The sequence below is a fragment of the Urocitellus parryii genome, chromosome 14 (genome assembly GCF_045843805.1).
Source record: "Urocitellus parryii isolate mUroPar1 chromosome 14, mUroPar1.hap1, whole genome shotgun sequence".
Taxonomy (NCBI): domain Eukaryota; kingdom Metazoa; phylum Chordata; class Mammalia; order Rodentia; family Sciuridae; genus Urocitellus; species Urocitellus parryii.
Window position 1 is genome coordinate 2,958,793 of NC_135544.1, and position 19,857 is coordinate 2,978,649.

General features: G+C 41.0%; 1 protein-coding gene and 2 pseudogenes across 1 annotated transcript; all 3 read left to right on the plus strand.

Annotated features, from left to right (window-relative positions):
• The first annotated feature begins 6,451 nt into the window (after positions 1–6,451).
• LOC144250196 (ubiquitin carboxyl-terminal hydrolase 17-like protein 6) lies at positions 6,452–8,035 on the plus strand. The gene has a single exon (XM_077792699.1). The coding sequence runs from the start codon at positions 6,452–6,454 to the stop codon at positions 8,033–8,035; it is 1,584 nt and encodes a 527-aa protein (XP_077648825.1).
• Positions 8,036–8,451: 416 nt separating this feature from the next.
• Positions 8,452–9,175, plus strand: LOC144250197 (3'-5' RNA nuclease TATDN2 pseudogene; annotated as a pseudogene).
• Positions 9,176–9,739: 564 nt separating this feature from the next.
• LOC144250198 (3'-5' RNA nuclease TATDN2-like) lies at positions 9,740–19,849 on the plus strand (annotated as a pseudogene).
• Positions 19,850–19,857: the final 8 nt, after the last annotated feature.

Genomic DNA, 19,857 nt, shown 5'->3' on the forward strand with positions numbered 1-19,857 from the left:
AACCATGAGTACTGAGTACTGAGTAATGTTGCAGCAGCTGGAACGTGTCACTGTATAGAAGTTCCCTCACCAGGCTTTTACCTTCCCAGTTATCAGGACTATAAGCATAACATTTAACTTTTAGTGTTACAGATGTCCTTCCCCATAAGATACAGTTTAATAATTTAATGTCATCTGATCTTGCAAAATTCTTTTACTAGTATGAGCTCTGTGTCTAATAGGGAAACCTTTAATTCTGTTACTCAGGGCTGGATAATCATACTAGCAAACACGAAGCCTACCTGTGTAGGTTAGGAATATCTGTAGGCCTTAAACTAAAAACTTCTGTCTCTGGCAGCTCCTCTTGATAGTCTCTTTTTATAGTTATCAGGCATTTCTGTCTGAGAATCCTTCTTTGTAGCCTCCAGTCTTACTTATTTTGGGAGGCTAACATAAAGTGTATACCTTAAAATATTATTATTATTATTATTTAAAATGCCCAGGAATGGCTGTATTTTGGTTTTAATGTCTTTGCTAAGTGTTTAAGATGAAGCAGTCAAACTGGCTTTTGTTTCTATCTATTGTTAACAGTCAGCTGAGCTTTTATGGGAGTCATTCCTGGGGAAACTTCTCAGTTCTGCTAGTGCCATTTGCGCTAGGATGGGTCTAGATCTTGCTTGACCATGTGGCTTCCCTCAGAAGCACCAGGGATGTCTCCCTTCTCTGATGACTCTCCTCTTCATAGCAAATGCACTGATTGGCTTTCTGTTCTCCAGTGGTCTCATTAGTCTCCCTGATCGGGAGGTTATGTGGCCCAGAGTTGCAAAGCTCTTTAGAGAAGTCCCCTGTTCCCTGAATTCAGACTGACTCAGAGGGCAAGAGCCAAATATTGGTTTTTCTGGCCCTTTTAATTTAACTTTAATTTTAAAACTTAATCTTAAACATCCAGCAAATAAATTTTAACAGCCTTATATTAAGGGTACTGGGCTTTGATGTCTATAACTTTATAATTATTCATCTTTTTATTAATTGGGATCTGTATTATCCTATCTGTCTTGTAGGTGATGGCTTATTATCTCGAACTAACCCATGTTGTGTTCTTAAAGCAACACTTCTGTAAAACACTAACAGGGAATCTTTAGATCACTTATAAGGAAATTACAAAATAAAATTAACAAGAGTAAAAACACTTAGTTCGTGTAACAGCTACCCTGAATTTTTGGCTGAGTTATACATTATATCCCCTGTTTGAGATCCTAGTAATCTTGACAGAAAAAAAACAACAACAACAAAAAAAAACCAAACTTTTGAACATAACTTTAAATGAACTAAAATCTGGCCTACTGTTTTCATAGTCATTCTCACATGTAGTAAGATGGGACACAGAGCCTCATCTCAGGTAAAGCAAGGCTCTTTATAAATCTTAAGTGTTTTAGTTCTAAAGCTGATCTTTGTATTTTTAATTATCATTTTACAAAGTTTACATAAATTGTTTGAGGTCACATGAACATTAGCTAACACCATATGATATCACATTTAAAACATGAATTAAAGAAAGGCTGAAAGTTTTTAACCTTTACATAGATTAGGCTCTCATTAACTTAAGAATACATTTAAATTGTTCCCCAATGTAAGAAGTAACAAAACTTTACATATCTTATTGATAACAGGTAAATAAATCCCCAATATATTTTTTACCATACAACTTCTGAACACCAGCTTGATATAATGCTCTTTCAAAGTTTCTACCTTACAGACTTGTATACCTGGAAGATATGAGCACATTAATAGCATCACAATTACATTGATGTTTCTACATTAACCAAGTTTAGCTTTTAAAGAAATGGCAGTACAATGCTCTAAAATAACAGTTCTTATTTAACCAGTTGTTTAACTTTATGGTTGCTTGCTCTAGGAAAAAATAAAACTTAATAAACACAATGTTGTTGGTAAACTTATGTTTTAACAAATTTTTGTCTCTTTAACACATGACTGATTTTTACAATCTTATACAGACCTTAGTAAATCAATCAGATATCTAACAAAAGTACTCATGAATGAGTAATCCCATATCAAATTTACTTTACTTATTTTATCAAAATATTAGACAAATGTATTGAACAGTGTAAACCATTTTTTTTGTTGTTGAAGGAAAAGTCCTAGAACCAAGGCATATTAGACATTTTATAGACATTAATATTTTATGAGTTTTTTGAACACCTAGGAAAACTTGTAAGCTTAAATTTTAAAGACATTTATTTTTATCTGTTTATCCAATTTAAATTGAACCATTTAAATCACATGAATTAAAGATCTTTGGATCCATTTTTTTAATTTGTTTTTATGAGCGCTCCTTATATATGTTAATTTGTATATCACATATATATATAGACATATAACACATAACACAAGTGTGCACACATAACAATAGTAAAGGCCTTAGTAACTTTTCGCAGGTGAAATCTCCATTGCAATGTTTCAAAAACTCCACAGTTGGTCAAAGATAGGACTGATCAGAAAAACATTAACCTAGGTCTGTAGGGTCAAAATCATGAGCTCAAAAAAATACAGAATCTAAGGAAAAAAACAAGAGTCCTAGTAAAAATGACTGGCCAGTAATTAGTAAATACCATACAATTTACTTTTTCTTTTTCTTAGGTCTCAGATCAGTCTCCTACTGAGCTTGCAGGCTTCTTTCATTTGCATTTCAACATAAGTCCTGGCTGAGGTCTGAAGGAGCAGGGAAAAAACTGCTATTCTGAGCAGACACCTCAGGCCTAAGGCATTTTAACTATAAGTCATAATTTTCAGGTTCGAATGTTGAAAATTATGATACAAGTTTAAGATACAATTCACAAAATTTTATATCTTTACATCTTGTTTTGTCAACAGATACCATACTATGATTTACTATCCTTGTCCAAATTAATGCACTGGTACACACAGTAGCATTTTCCCAGGCTACCCAATTCGAAATTGGTGAAAAAAAGACTGAATGATTAGGAAGTTACTTGCCAACTTGGAAGTAGAGTTCTTTAGTTTTCCATCCTAAGTATTTAAGTTCTCTGGAATGACTTATCTGAAATCATAAACTAAACAATTACCTAATCCCAACTTTTAACTGCAGCATTGTGCAATGCATCAAAAACCCATTCAGATACCACATTGTTACAATAAAACATCATCTTTTAGACACACATTCAGCCAAGATCATTCCCAAGAAACAATTTATAATATCAACACACTATTGCACATGTCTTAAAGGGTCAGAAACAAAGACACAGGACAGACAGAGAGGAGCTCCAGACTATGGCTGACAGACAGAAACCATTTAAAACAGAGCAGATAAGAGAAAAATCTCCTACACCAGTGGCACCATAGATGTCCCCACAAGGGGACCAGATGTTTTCACAGAGGGGCAACCTGAAATATAAAATCAAGGGTCTCCATGGCGACTTTACTGCATTAAGTGTCTCCTTTTTCTTTTTCTCTTTTCAAGAAGATAGAGGTGGCATAATCCTTACAGTACAGGGAAGGAAGGAGGGAATCCCCGAAGCAACAGGGCTTTGGCAGCTGCTGGGAGTCCCTCAGTCCCTCCTTTTACTTACAGGATTCCACCTCAAGCACACTCCATCTCTTAACATTTCAGTAGTCAGTTCTCAAAAAGTTCAGGGGGGGGGGCGGTGATATCAAAATTTGTAACTGAAAGTTCGATGCCTGACCTTAGAGCCAATTAATGCCAATTTAATAACGAGGACAGGGTTTTGAGAAAAAGAAAAAGGGAGTTTTATTGCTTTGCTAACAAAGGAGAAACACCTGGGACTCTGCCCAAAGGTTGTGACTCTCTTGATCCGGAGGGACAAGGGGTTTTAAAGGAGTCTCACTTGTTTACCTGGGAGATACTCAGTTCTTAGGTCCCCAGCAGGCATTGCCCTCTGCACTGGAGGTGCTTCAAGCAGCCAGCTAGGGGCTTCTCTCCTCCTGCTTAACAGAGGGGGGTAAAGTTCATCGCAGTTCTTTAAAACACAGTCCAAAGGGGTGTCAGGCTGACTTGCTTTATTACCCATTTTCATATCCAGTATCCTTAAGTTTTTACCACAGAAATCACACAACGAAACACACAAAAACAAACAAAAAACATATAGAACACAGAACAAAACACAAGAAAACAGAAACCCAGCGCCGAAACAGAAAAACAGAAGAGCAATGCAACGTCTTGCCAAAGCTCCGGGGTAGGAGCGCGTGCGTGCCCGTCGGCACCTCTCTACCCTTCCAGAGGAATTCCCTACAGAACAGAACAGAAGACAGAACGATTTCTCGTTACTGTCCGGACAGGAGTATATGTGAGCCTCGCCAGGCCACCTCTCTGTCATCAGAAGAGATCTCCCTTAACCGGATATCAGTTGTTATAAAGGCGCCACTTACCTATGGAGGCCTCCTCCCCCAGGTGCTTGCTGATAGTTTTAGTGCGGCAGTTCACTGCAGTGCTCCGGGGACGAAGGCTCACTCCGAGGCCTTGGAACGTCTCAAGTTGCGCACCCCCTAGAGTGGCTCTCCAGCCCGGAGCCCTGGAGCGAAGGCTGGCTTCAGAATTTCCAGCAGTCTGCTCTTGTGGTCTGGCCGGGCAGGGTCATCTCACTGGGGCCTAAAAAATGTTAGACCAGGACGCAAGAAAAGACCACTGACTCCAATTAAAATCAAATTAAAGCAAGCTTATTATTTCGACCGGCCGGGCTGCCTTTCCCTCCCAAAACAGCGGGAGCAAGACAGCCCCGAGGCTTCTTTGTGGCCCAGTTTTATAGCCCAAAAGTTACACAAAGGGGGGGGGGGTTACAGATAACAGCACTCTGAGGAGCATAACACAAGTTTACATTTTTGCTGGCCCCGGCATCAGAATTTATGGAGATCTTAGAGACTCAGAGAGGGTCATTGTCCGGCCAGGGAAGGCCAGAATTTATGAGGCGTCACTAAGGTTTAGGAAAGGGTTGTTATCTGGTCAGGGAAAACCGGACCTGGGTGAGTTCAGGGCACGGGCAGGCATTCCAAGTAGGTTCAGAATTTGCAGTAATTTATAGTAAAGCCGAAATTATCTTTTCATGGTTTTATGGCGAGATGCCCAATTTTAAGAAAGGTTGGGTCTATCATGTCAAGATAAACAAATTCATGGTAGTCAGTTAAATTGTACTCATTTTCTCAGTTCAACATGAATTACAATTAGAACAATACCCTATTTAGAGAGAAAAAAATGAATGCCACGTGTGTGGGAAAGCCTTCAGCAAGTCTTACAACCTTAAAATGCATGAGAAAGTCCATACTGGAGAGAAACTATACAGATGTCATCGGTGTGGGAAAGCTTTTTGTAAATTATACAACCTTCAAATGCGTGATAAAATCCACACAGGAGAGAAACCATACAAATGCCATGTGTGTGGGAAAGCCTTCAGCAAATCAGTTCACCTTCGTCGTCATCAGATAACCCACATGGGAGAGAAACCATATCAATGTCAATTATGTGAGAAATCCTTTAGTCAAACATGCTACCTTAAACTTCATCAGAGAACACTCACTAGAGAGAAACCCTATCAATGCCACCTGTGTGGGAAATCCTCTAGTCAATCTTGTTACCTTAAACCACATCAGAGAATCCACACTGGTGAGAAACCATATATATGTGGTGTACGTGGGAAAGCCTTCAGTCTATCATCTGGCATAGACAACATGAGAAAACACACATTGGAGACAAACAATACAATGTCACCTACGTGGAAAAGCTTTCAGTACATGCCTGAGACACCATGAGAAAACACATACTGGAGAGAAACCATACAAATGCCCTGTGTGTGGGAAAGCCTTCAGTCGATCATCTTTTTCTCAGAAAAGTGGCTTAAAAGTTTATTAATACATATATATTTTAATAAGTAAAAACATTTTAATTGAGATATTGCCAGTATGAATATGTGCACGCCTCAAGATGCTTATGACATATGGTTATAAAAATACTCCTTGGGCTGGGGTTGTGGCTAAAGTGGTAACAGCACTTGCCTGGCCTGTGCCTGGTGCTGGGTTCGATCCCTGCCACCACATAAAAATAAAATAAAGATGCTGTGTCCACCGAACAATGAAAAAAAATAAATATTAAAATTCTCTCTCTCTCTCTCTGTCTCTTTCAAACACAAAACAAAACAAAACAACAACAACAACAACAACAAAAACCTCCTGAGATCCACAAACAGGGAAAAGAGTCAACCAGTCTCTCCAGGAAGTGAACTGACCACACCCAAATCCCTATTCCAATTCAGTGCTTGCAGGTGATTGGTGGATCTGGCAGGAAGTTAGTGGGTGTGGTCAGGAGGCTGAGCCATAAAAGACTGAAAACATGGACCGGGCTGTCATTTGAAGGCCGGCTCCGAAGGAGAAGCTCTCTCCTCTGGAGATTCAGCAGGGAAACCTGGTGGTTACTGGTCCTGGAGACATGGAGGCAGCTTCACTCCACTGCGGAGGTGAGTCTCAGTTTCATGACTGTATAAAACCTGAATGTTCATCAAATGCAGCTGATGCTAAAGTCTATTTGGGTCCTTCTCTACCTGCAGAGTCATCGTTGTCACCTTGCCCTGATGCACACTTAAATAAGAATTCAGCTCCTGTGGGGCCACTGCTGGCTCCTAGAGGGAAACTTTGTCTGAACTGGCAGAGACGGTCGGCAGCTGGTGCTGGGCTGCAGAACATGGGAAACACTTGCTACGTGAATGCAGCCCTACAGTGCCTGACATATACACCTCCTCTGGCCAACTACATGCTGTCCCAGGAGCACTGCCAACGCTGTCCTCGTCACAGGGTCTGCATGCTGTGTGTGATGCAAGCCCACGTGACACGGGCTCTCCGCCACCCTGGGGATGTCATTCGGCCCCTGCCTGCTTTGGTTGACGGCTTCCACACTTCCCGGCAAGAAGATGCCCATGAATTTCTGCTCTTTACTCTCCATGCCATGCAGGAAGCATGTCTGCGTGGGCACAAGCAGCCAGGTGCTCACTCCAAGGACCCTACCCTCATGCGCCAGATATTTGGAGGGTGCTGGCGATCTCAAATCAAGTGTCTCCACTGCTGTGGCATTTCAGACACTTTTGACCCCTACCTGGACATTATGCTAGACATCACGGCAGCTCCCAGTGTGCAGCATGCACTGGAGCACTTGGTGAAGCCCGAGTGGCTGGAAGGGGAGAACGCCTACCAGTGTGGTGTCTGTCAGAAGAAGAGGCCAGCCTGCAAGACCCTGACCCTGCAGAAGGCACCAAACGTTCTTATGCTGGTATTGAAACGGTTCTCGGATCTCACAGGGGAAAAAATTGCTAAGCACGTGCGCTATCCTGAGTGCCTTGACATGCAGCCATACATGTCTCAGCAGGGCAGAGGCCCACTGGTGTATGCCCTCTATGCTGTGCTGGTCCATGCCGGGGTGACTTGTCGCAGTGGACACTACTATTGTTATATAAAAGCTGGCAATGGCCAGTGGTACAAAATGGACGATGCTAAGGTAGTGGCCTGTGACATTGCTTGTGTCCTGAGTCAGCGTGCCTATGTCCTCTTTTATGTCCAGAAGAGTGAACTTGAAACTGACAATGGGAGTGTGTCCCTGGGCAGGGAAACAATAGCTCTTGGGCCTGAGGACACAATCTTGAGAGCCACCCAAGGAGAGCTCCAAGGAGACTCCTATAGCAAAGCACTAGAGCCAGAAGAGCGCTTGGAGGATACAGCTACTGGAGAAATCACCTTGGATCAGTGGAAATTTCTCCAAGAACAGAACCGACCAAAGTCTGAATTCAACCTCAGGAAAGTGGAATTCACTCTGCCTCCCAATGTTGTTGTGATTCACCAGTCAAAACACAGAGAAAAGGAGAACATAATGGATAAGCAGGAAACATACAAGCAGAGCAAGGATACCAAGTACAGCATACGTGAGGATTTGGTGAACACTGGCCAACTCCCGTGTCTTGCAGGAAGGCCCAGAGCCAACAAGAAGAAGAACAAGCAGGGCAAGAGGACAGTAATTGTGGTCTAGCAATCCAGGACACTGTGAAGGCCTTTGTACCGCAAACTAATGGTAAGTACTTAGCAGTCCCTGGAGTGCTTTGAGTTCCCTGAAGTAGAGGAGTGCAAACAGAAGCCTGGGTGATCACGGGATCCAGTTGTGGCTTTGGGAGTCAAACCAAAGCCTTTAGTCAGTCTCCAATCATTGGGACTTCTCCAAAGTGCCATGGCATCTCTGAAACCTTGAGAACTGTGGTGGATGGGCCGTGGAAAGAGGGAAAGGTGCCCGTGGCATCCAAGCAGTTCAAGGTCAAGTACCACTGCAGAAGGTTGTCCCAACAAGCTCAGCTGCCTGCAGAGCCCAGGGACGTGGCACTCTCCAGCTGCCAGCTCACAGCCCTGCATCGCGTCCCTGAGGGGGCAGCAGCCCCAGGCACCTGAAAGGTCATGAGGATGTCCATGCGGTTATCCAGGAACTCATCCCACTGCAGAAATCCTTCTCCTCCTCTTCTAACTCTGCTCCTAACCTCCCTCGCCTCTCCTTCCTCTTCTTCCTGTGCTCCAGGTGTGGGCAGGGCCACTCCCAAAGGCTGCCTAATTAGGAGCATTGGGCCTTCTTTTGTCCAAGGGATTGTGTATGTGCCCTGTGAATGCCTCCCTAGAAGAAATGGCTTTTCTAGAGGAAGAAGCCTGCAGCCTTAGGGTTGATTCCAAAGATACTTCTCCTAACTCCATGAACTCTGAATTTGCAGCTGAAGCTGAAGGTCAGAAGGATGGGATGGAAGGACCAAACGAAGCCCAGAAAAGCAGCTGGAATAGGCTTGGGACCAGGACTCCAAGCTGATCTCCCTGAAGGCTCCACAGGACATCCTAGGGAAATGCAGTGCCCAGAAGGAAAGAAGCTGCCACCCCTAGGGTGAAGCCCAGCCCAGAAGTGTGTCCCAACCATATGGAAGGACCAGCCCTGAGCATCAAGGTCACTTGTCAGAAAGAGAAAGACTTGCCCCCAGAGGTCAGAGCCCAGGAGGAACAGCCTGACAGGAGCAGGTTCTGTGACACCAGAGTGATTGTGGACCCTCGGGAGGAACCTCCTTAGGAGTCACTTGGTGACCCAAGGACAGTCATTGACAAGCCCTCTGTGGTGAAGACGATCCCCCACTCACTGTCTTGACAGGGTCACAGTGAGAAAAATGTTGGCAAAGCTGCTCTCCCACTCTCTTGACAGGGTCACAGTGAGGATGATTGCTGGCAAAGCCACACTGGTTGGTGGGTAACCGAAACCATGAGACCCTTTTTTATGTAATTGGGACTTTGCATTTTCATGCTTATGTTTCTCACAGGAGGCATGAGTATGTTAAATGCCAAACAAATTAAATTTCAGATGGCTAGAACATATCAGGTAGTTCATGCCTTGGAGGCTGTTCTACTACCCCTCAGCATATCAAGGACAACGTAGAAGGCTATTCTTCTATCTTAGTACATTGTGGACAAGCCTAATAACGGACAACAATCATTCTCTGAAAGGTCAGGAGAACTAGTGCACCTTGACTGAGAAACAAAGAAACTCTTTGAGAAAGCAGCTCAACCAGTTTTATGAGAATAAATTTAGGAATTAATTAAAATAGCTTTATAAGACACAGTCTTAGAATAATGTTAGAAATATTATCTTATTTAGATTCTTAAGTTTAGAAATTCTTAAGTCTTTAGTTGTATAGGTTTCTGATATGTTTTAAGGATGATTCGTAAACTTTAGGATATTTTAGATATAAGATTTAAAGGGACTTTTTTAGATGGGAATTTTAGATTAAAAATAAAGTACAAGTGTACTTTAGGTTAATGATTGGTTAGGAGACTTAGAGTCTGGTTATGTAGTTTGGCATTAGTTAATAAGAAAATAACATATCTTGGGAAAAATAGTAAATCTTGGGAAAATCTGAAAAATGTAAATTAGTGACATATTTTATTAATGATTCTGTACTTTTAATAATTATATAACTGAAGGTCATATCCTGGAAAAATGTAAATTAATGTACCCTCAATCATGGTTAAGGAAATGTCATGTCTTGGCAAAGTTTTAAATTATATAATTAATGACGTATTGTGAATCTATAATGATGAGAAAAATTGTAATAAAAGGGGACCCAGAGAAAGCTGCTTTAGCTCTCTCTCTGGAGATTGCTGCAATGGAACGACTCCTGTCTCATCTTTTCGCCGACGCCACTCATCCTTCAGGACTCCCTGGAACCCGCTAGGGCAGGACTCCGGCACCTCTCCCCTGCTAGAATTTTTGGATGGCTCCAACATTGAAAAGTGGGTTGAGAAATCCAAAAGCATTCATATAGGAAGGTGGTGATGGAACACCCTCCATGAGGAGGCCACTGGTGTGACGTGGACGAGTCTCCAGGGTCAGACTCTCTCAGGAGGAGCCTGTCTCCCTGAAGTGCTCAGCAGTTCCAGAGCCTTCTTCCCTCTCCACTGACTACAACATGTACCCCTCATTCGTACAGAAGTCCTTGGTGTGACTACACCAGCTACAGGGCCAGCAGCCCAAGACTCCTGGCCACCCCTCTGTGGGCAGCAGCCAGGACACAGCCCAGGCTGGGACAAGCAGCCACAGCCTCCTAAGTGATTATCCCCCAGCTCCTCAGTGAGCTCCCAGAGCACCTCCAGAGACCCAGAATTCCCATTCCCTGCAGGTGTGCAGAAGCTCCCTAGAAGAAGTGAAGGAGAAAAGGACATTCTGAGCGGAGACTCCACCTCTTCCCTGTGGCAGACAGGCATCTAGCTCCCTGACACAGGGACCTGGGGAGCCCAGCCTGAAGCAGGACTTTATTGACACTCAGTGCCACTTGGCCATGCTGTACTCCAAGTTCTCTTTCAAGGGGACCTTTACAAGTTTCAGAAAAATTTACAGCAGCTCTTTCCTCACCTCCAGGGCTGCATCTCTGACTTCTGGGACACTGGGACACTGACAGTCTGCCTGTGGGAGCAGATGCTGAAGGAGGATCTGGTCTGGGGGGTCTTCAGCTGTCACCCAGATTTTGCACCTTATTATAGTGGGAGCCAATAGAAGTCTGTTGCAGGCCTTGGGGGACCCCAGGTCATAGTCTTTGGGTCAATGGGCTGGGATTGCTCTTAATAGTGCACCTCGCCCGTCCCACAGCAGGGCAAGATAACCTCGGTCTCTGTGGTCAGCTTGTCTCTTTTTTTTAGATGTAAGGTTTTTCTATTTCTAGAGCTAACAAATATAATTCCTAAAAGTTTCTGTGGATGTCATTTGTTAACTGCTTTATAAGCCATTTCTTATCATTTGGCCATGATGTTTGTTTCGTTCAGTTTTGGAGTACTGGGGAAGGAATCCAGGCAGCGAGCTGCACTCCAGGTCCCCAGTATGCCTGGGGACCAGGGAGGAGAGGCACTTTGTGACTTCTCCTGACTGACATCAGCATGAATCTTTCCTTCTTGGGAAGTAATCAACTTTGGGTGTTGTTTTGTTTTCAAGGTGAAATACGCCCATTGCAGAATATTTGGAAAGTGCAAAGAAGTGTGTAAAGATCATTCTCCTTCACTCTGAAAAATTAAAAATCAAAATAAGAGGAGGCTCATGGTTTTTTGTAAACAAAATTGTATTGGTTACTCTGAAGAAAAAAAAAAAAAGGTCCAGGAGCAGATGTTTTCACAGCTGAATTAAGTCATTATAAATTTAAATGCCTTTAACACAAATGTGGGTCATATACCATAATTTGATCAACTGCTTAATTTTCAGGTACATAGTAATTTCCCACTCATATTTATCGTTATTCTCTGAACTATCTGAATTTTATTTAAAATTTAAAATTCTTATATTTTATCTATGTTGTTTTTTCTGTATTTCTAAGTATTTTATGTCAAATCTCCATAATATAATTTGTAAAATATGTACTTGGGAAATATATCTAACCTTCTTTTATCCAATTAAGGTTAATTGTGTATATTTTCAGGAATATTTAATAGAAGCCCCTATCCCTTCCCATTCACATTAAGAAAAGAAATATAATAGAGCTGGATTTTGAGATTTTAATAACCTAATTTATATCATCATCAAGTTTGTCATTTCCTGAATTGAAATCTCTAATTTATTTGATTGACATGCTTATTATTACAAATTAAATAAAAAAGAAAAGTGAACAGGTTTTAGATGATTTGTTTCACTGAAGCACTAGACCAATTTAAGGAGAATCTATCACTCAATCTACATACAATGGCTCTAGAAAGGCAGTTTGATGAGATCACCTTTCAAAGTCACATGATAGCACTCTCAATCTAGTCAATAGGATCCAATCACATCTGATCCAATCATGATCCAAACATTTCTAAAATACTTTGAAACTTATTGCTTGACATTTATGCATATTAAAACATTGTGAGATATATATATATATATATATATATATATATATATATATATATATATACACACAGACACATTTGAAAACTGAATGCAATTTTATGTAGTATTTCCAATATACTGCTTCATACTCCAACTTGGTGTTTGAAATAAATACATGCACATTAACTGGAGTTGGTGGTGCACACCTTTAATCTCAGGAACTCAGGAGGCTGAGGCAGGAGGGCTGCAAGTTTGAGGCCTGCCTCAGGAAGTTAGTGAGACCATCAGCATTTTACAAAACCCTTTCTCAAAATAAAAGAAAGGACTGGGGTTGTGGCTCAGTGGTAAAGCTTCTTTGGGTCAATTTCTAGTAGCTAAATAAACAAATAAATATGTAAAAATAGATCCACAAGTAATGTCACTCTCTTGTCTAACATACCTCTAGTTTATTCCATTGCACTGTGGTTTACTAGTTATCTACACAGGGGAACTGAGATTTTTAAAATGTTCTAGTTGTCTATTCATCAACATTAGTCATTTCCAGCTCTCAAAACCTCCCACCTCTATACCTTCAGAATTTACCTGTATTCCTCATCCTGAACTTCCTGAGTCTTATTCCAAATTGATCCTTTGTGATAACTGGTGGAACCCTTCAGAAAAAGTCAACAAAATGAGAAAGTATAGCAATTCCTCCTATGAGTTAAATGTTCTCTCATCTCTGCTTTCCTGTGTTTCTCACAGTGTCTGTTAGACCAGGACGCAAGAAAAGACCACTGACTCCAATTAAAATCAAATTAAAGCAAGCTTATTATTTCGACCGGCCGGGCTGCCTTTCCCTCCCAAAACAGCGGGAGCAAGACAGCCCCGAGGCTTCTTTGTGGCCCAGTTTTATAGCCCAAAAGTTACACAAAGGGGGGGGGGTTACAGATAACAGCACTCTGAGGAGCATAACACAAGTTTACATTTTTGCTGGCCCCGGCATCAGAATTTATGGAGATCTTAGAGACTCAGAGAGGGTCATTGTCCGGCCAGGGAAGGCCAGAATTTATGAGGCGTCACTAAGGTTTAGGAAAGGGTTGTTATCTGGTCAGGGAAAACCGGACCTGGGTGAGTTCAGGGCACGGGCAGGCATTCCAAGTAGGTTCAGAATTTGCAGTAATTTATAGTAAAGCCAAAATTATCTTTTCATGGTTTTATGGCGAGATGCCCAATTTTAAGAAAGGTTGGGTCTATCATTCCCCCCTTTTCTGATGTGTCCCTTTCAAATCTTTGATAGGGTAGGGGAAGAGCACTGAGAGAATTTTAATCCTTCAGGTAACAGTCTCCAAATTTTTAGAACTCACCCAAAACCGGTCTCCCTGATTTTACCTGACTTAATTAATTACTTATATTGATAATCTATTTATTTTTGGCTCCATTGTTGTAAGAAGAGAGGCGTCACTCATTTTGGCTTCTTTTGAGCTGAGAGAGGGTGACGTGAGGGGGCACGGCGTGAGGGACATGAGTTGCCTTTTAGAAGTCGGTTCGGTTTGAAGTCTGGTTGGGGAGGAACAGGTTGTAAAGTCACATCTGGGGATGGTGCTTCTATGAGAGAAACAAAAACCATGAGTACTGAGTACTGAGTAATGTTGCAGCAGCTGGAACGTGTCACTGTATAGAAGTTCCCTCACCAGGCTTTTACCTTCCCAGTTATCAGGACTATAAGCATAACATTTAACTTTTAGTGTTACAGATGTCCTTCCCCATAAGATACAGTTTAATAATTTAATGTCATCTGATCTTGCAAAATTCTTTTACTAGTATGAGCTCTGTGTCTAATAGGGAAACCTTTAATTCTGTTACTCAGGGCTGGATAATCATACTAGCAAACACGAAGCCTACCTGTGTAGGTTAGGAATATCTGTAGGCCTTAAACTAAAAACTTCTGTCTCTGGCAGCTCCTCTTGATAGTCTCTTTTTATAGTTATCAGGCATTTCTGTCTGAGAATCCTTCTTTGTAGCCTCCAGTCTTACTTATTTTGGGAGGCTAACATAAAGTGTATACCTTAAAATATTATTATTATTATTATTTAAAATGCCCAGGAATGGCTGTATTTTGGTTTTAATGTCTTTGCTAAGTGTTTAAGATGAAGCAGTCAAACTGGCTTTTGTTTCTATCTATTGTTAACAGTCAGCTGAGCTTTTATGGGAGTCATTCCTGGGGAAACTTCTCAGTTCTGCTAGTGCCATTTGCGCTAGGATGGGTCTAGATCTTGCTTGACCATGTGGCTTCCCTCAGAAGCACCAGGGATGTCTCCCTTCTCTGATGACTCTCCTCTTCATAGCAAATGCACTGATTGGCTTTCTGTTCTCCAGTGGTCTCATTAGTCTCCCTGATCGGGAGGTTATGTGGCCCAGAGTTGCAAAGCTCTTTAGAGAAGTCCCCTGTTCCCTGAATTCAGACTGACTCAGAGGGCAAGAGCCAAATATTGGTTTTTCTGGCCCTTTTAATTTAACTTTAATTTTAAAACTTAATCTTAAACATCCAGCAAATAAATTTTAACAGCCTTATATTAAGGGTACTGGGCTTTGATGTCTATAACTTTATAATTATTCATCTTTTTATTAATTGGGATCTGTATTATCCTATCTGTCTTGTAGGTGATGGCTTATTATCTCGAACTAACCCATGTTGTGTTCTTAAAGCAACACTTCTGTAAAACACTAACAGGGAATCTTTAGATCACTTATAAGGAAATTACAAAATAAAATTAACAAGAGTAAAAACACTTAGTTCGTGTAACAGCTACCCTGAATTTTTGGCTGAGTTATACATTATATCCCCTGTTTGAGATCCTAGTAATCTTGACAGAAAAAAAACAACAACAAAAAAAAAAAACCAAACTTTTGAACATAACTTTAAATGAACTAAAATCTGGCCTACTGTTTTCATAGTCATTCTCACATGTAGTAAGATGGGACACAGAGCCTCATCTCAGGTAAAGCAAGGCTCTTTATAAATCTTAAGTGTTTTAGTTCTAAAGCTGATCTTTGTATTTTTAATTATCATTTTACAAAGTTTACATAAATTGTTTGAGGTCACATGAACATTAGCTAACACCATATGATATCACATTTAAAACATGAATTAAAGAAAGGCTGAAAGTTTTTAACCTTTACATAGATTAGGCTCTCATTAACTTAAGAATACATTTAAATTGTTCCCCAATGTAAGAAGTAACAAAACTTTACATATCTTATTGATAACAGGTAAATAAATCCCCAATATATTTTTTACCATACAACTTCTGAACACCAGCTTGATATAATGCTCTTTCAAAGTTTCTACCTTACAGACTTGTATACCTGGAAGATATGAGCACATTAATAGCATCACAATTACATTGATGTTTCTACATTAACCAAGTTTAGCTTTTAAAGAAATGGCAGTACAATGCTCTAAAATAACAGTTCTTATTTAACCAGTTGTTTAACTTTATGGTTGCTTGCTCTAGGAAAAAATAAAACTTAATAAACACAATGTTGTTGGTAAACTTATGTTTTAACAAATTTTTGTCTCTTTAACACATGACTGATTTTTACAATCTTATACAGACCTTAGTAAATCAATCAGATATCTAACAAAAGTACTCATGAATGAGTAATCCCATATCAAATTTACTTTACTTATTTTATCAAAATATTAGACAAATGTATTGAACAGTGTAAACCATTTTTTTTGTTGTTGAAGGAAAAGTCCTAGAACCAAGGCATATTAGACATTTTATAGACATTAATATTTTATGAGTTTTTTGAACACCTAGGAAAACTTGTAAGCTTAAATTTTAAAGACATTTATTTTTATCTGTTTATCCAATTTAAATTGAACCATTTAAATCACATGAATTAAAGATCTTTGGATCCATTTTTTTAATTTGTTTTTATGAGCGCTCCTTATATATGTTAATTTGTATATCACATATATATATAGACATATAACACATAACACAAGTGTGCACACATAACAATAGTAAAGGCCTTAGTAACTTTTCGCAGGTGAAATCTCCATTGCAATGTTTCAAAAACTCCACAGTTGGTCAAAGATAGGACTGATCAGAAAAACATTAACCTAGGTCTGTAGGGTCAAAATCATGAGCTCAAAAAAATACAGAATCTAAGGAAAAAAACAAGAGTCCTAGTAAAAATGACTGGCCAGTAATTAGTAAATACCATACAATTTACTTTTTCTTTTTCTTAGGTCTCAGATCAGTCTCCTACTGAGCTTGCAGGCTTCTTTCATTTGCATTTCAACATAAGTCCTGGCTGAGGTCTGAAGGAGCAGGGAAAAAACTGCTATTCTGAGCAGACACCTCAGGCCTAAGGCATTTTAACTATAAGTCATAATTTTCAGGTTCGAATGTTGAAAATTATGATACAAGTTTAAGATACAATTCACAAAATTTTATATCTTTACATCTTGTTTTGTCAACAGATACCATACTATGATTTACTATCCTTGTCCAAATTAATGCACTGGTACACACAGTAGCATTTTCCCAGGCTACCCAATTCGAAATTGGTGAAAAAAAGACTGAATGATTAGGAAGTTACTTGCCAACTTGGAAGTAGAGTTCTTTAGTTTTCCATCCTAAGTATTTAAGTTCTCTGGAATGACTTATCTGAAATCATAAACTAAACAATTACCTAATCCCAACTTTTAACTGCAGCATTGTGCAATGCATCAAAAACCCATTCAGATACCACATTGTTACAATAAAACATCATCTTTTAGACACACATTCAGCCAAGATCATTCCCAAGAAACAATTTATAATATCAACACACTATTGCACATGTCTTAAAGGGTCAGAAACAAAGACACAGGACAGACAGAGAGGAGCTCCAGACTATGGCTGACAGACAGAAACCATTTAAAACAGAGCAGATAAGAGAAAAATCTCCTACACCAGTGGCACCATAGATGTCCCCACAAGGGGACCAGATGTTTTCACAGAGGGGCAACCTGAAATATAAAATCAAGGGTCTCCATGGCGACTTTACTGCATTAAGTGTCTCCTTTTTCTTTTTCTCTTTTCAAGAAGATAGAGGTGGCATAATCCTTACAGTACAGGGAAGGAAGGAGGGAATCCCCGAAGCAACAGGGCTTTGGCAGCTGCTGGGAGTCCCTCAGTCCCTCCTTTTACTTACAGGATTCCACCTCAAGCACACTCCATCTCTTAACATTTCAGTAGTCAGTTCTCAAAAAGTTCAGGGGGGGGGGCGGTGATATCAAAATTTGTAACTGAAAGTTCGATGCCTGACCTTAGAGCCAATTAATGCCAATTTAATAACGAGGACAGGGTTTTGAGAAAAAGAAAAAGGGAGTTTTATTGCTTTGCTAACAAAGGAGAAACACCTGGGACTCTGCCCAAAGGTTGTGACTCTCTTGATCCGGAGGGACAAGGGGTTTTAAAGGAGTCTCACTTGTTTACCTGGGAGATACTCAGTTCTTAGGTCCCCAGCAGGCATTGCCCTCTGCACTGGAGGTGCTTCAAGCAGCCAGCTAGGGGCTTCTCTCCTCCTGCTTAACAGAGGGGGGTAAAGTTCATCGCAGTTCTTTAAAACACAGTCCAAAGGGGTGTCAGGCTGACTTGCTTTATTACCCATTTTCATATCCAGTATCCTTAAGTTTTTACCACAGAAATCACACAACGAAACACACAAAAACAAACAAAAAACATATAGAACACAGAACAAAACACAAGAAAACAGAAACCCAGCGCCGAAACAGAAAAACAGAAGAGCAATGCAACGTCTTGCCAAAGCTCCGGGGTAGGAGCGCGTGCGTGCCCGTCGGCACCTCTCTACCCTTCCAGAGGAATTCCCTACAGAACAGAACAGAAGACAGAACGATTTCTCGTTACTGTCCGGACAGGAGTATATGTGAGCCTCGCCAGGCCACCTCTCTGTCATCAGAAGAGATCTCCCTTAACCGGATATCAGTAGTTATAAAGGCGCCACTTACCTATGGAGGCCTCCTCCCCCAGGTGCTTGCTGATAGTTTTAGTGCGGCAGTTCACTGCAGTGCTCCGGGGACGAAGGCTCACTCCGAGGCCTTGGAACGTCTCAAGTTGCGCACCCCCTAGAGTGGCTCTCCAGCCCGGAGCCCTGGAGCGAAGGCCGGCTTCAGAATTTCCAGCAGTCTGCTCTTGTGGTCTGGCCGGGCAGGGTCATCTCACTGGGGCCTAAAAAATGTTAGACCAGGACGCAAGAAAAGACCACTGACTCCAATTAAAATCAAATTAAAGCAAGCTTATTATTTCGACCGGCCGGGCTGCCTTTCCCTCCCAAAACAGCGGGAGCAAGACAGCCCCGAGGCTTCTTTGTGGCCCAGTTTTATAGCCCAAAAGTTACACAAAGGGGGGGGGTTACAGATAACAGCACTCTGAGGAGCATAACACAAGTTTACATTTTTGCTGGCCCCGGCATCAGAATTTATGGAGATCTTAGAGACTCAGAGAGGGTCATTGTCCGGCCAGGGAAGGCCAGAATTTATGAGGCGTCACTAAGGTTTAGGAAAGGGTTGTTATCTGGTCAGGGAAAACCGGACCTGGGTGAGTTCAGGGCACGGGCAGGCATTCCAAGTAGGTTCAGAATTTGCAGTAATTTATAGTAAAGCCGAAATTATCTTTTCATGGTTTTATGGCGAGATGCCCAATTTTAAGAAAGGTTGGGTCTATCATGTCAAGATAAACAAATTCATGGTAGTCAGTTAAATTGTACTCATTTTCTCAGTTCAACATGAATTACAATTAGAACAATACCCTATTTAGAGAGAAAAAAATGAATGCCACGTGTGTGGGAAAGCCTTCAGCAAGTCTTACAACCTTAAAATGCATGAGAAAGTCCATACTGGAGAGAAACTATACAGATGTCATCGGTGTGGGAAAGCTTTTTGTAAATTATACAACCTTCAAATGCGTGATAAAATCCACACAGGAGAGAAACCATACAAATGCCATGTGTGTGGGAAAGCCTTCAGCAAATCAGTTCACCTTCGTCGTCATCAGATAACCCACATGGGAGAGAAACCATATCAATGTCAATTATGTGAGAAATCCTTTAGTCAAACATGCTACCTTAAACTTCATCAGAGAACACTCACTAGAGAGAAACCCTATCAATGCCACCTGTGTGGGAAATCCTCTAGTCAATCTTGTTACCTTAAACCACATCAGAGAATCCACACTGGTGAGAAACCATATATATGTGGTGTACGTGGGAAAGCCTTCAGTCTATCATCTGGCATAGACAACATGAGAAAACACACATTGGAGACAAACAATACAATGTCACCTACGTGGAAAAGCTTTCAGTACATGCCTGAGACACCATGAGAAAACACATACTGGAGAGAAACCATACAAATGCCCTGTGTGTGGGAAAGCCTTCAGTCGATCATCTTTTTCTCAGAAAAGTGGCTTAAAAGTTTATTAATACATATA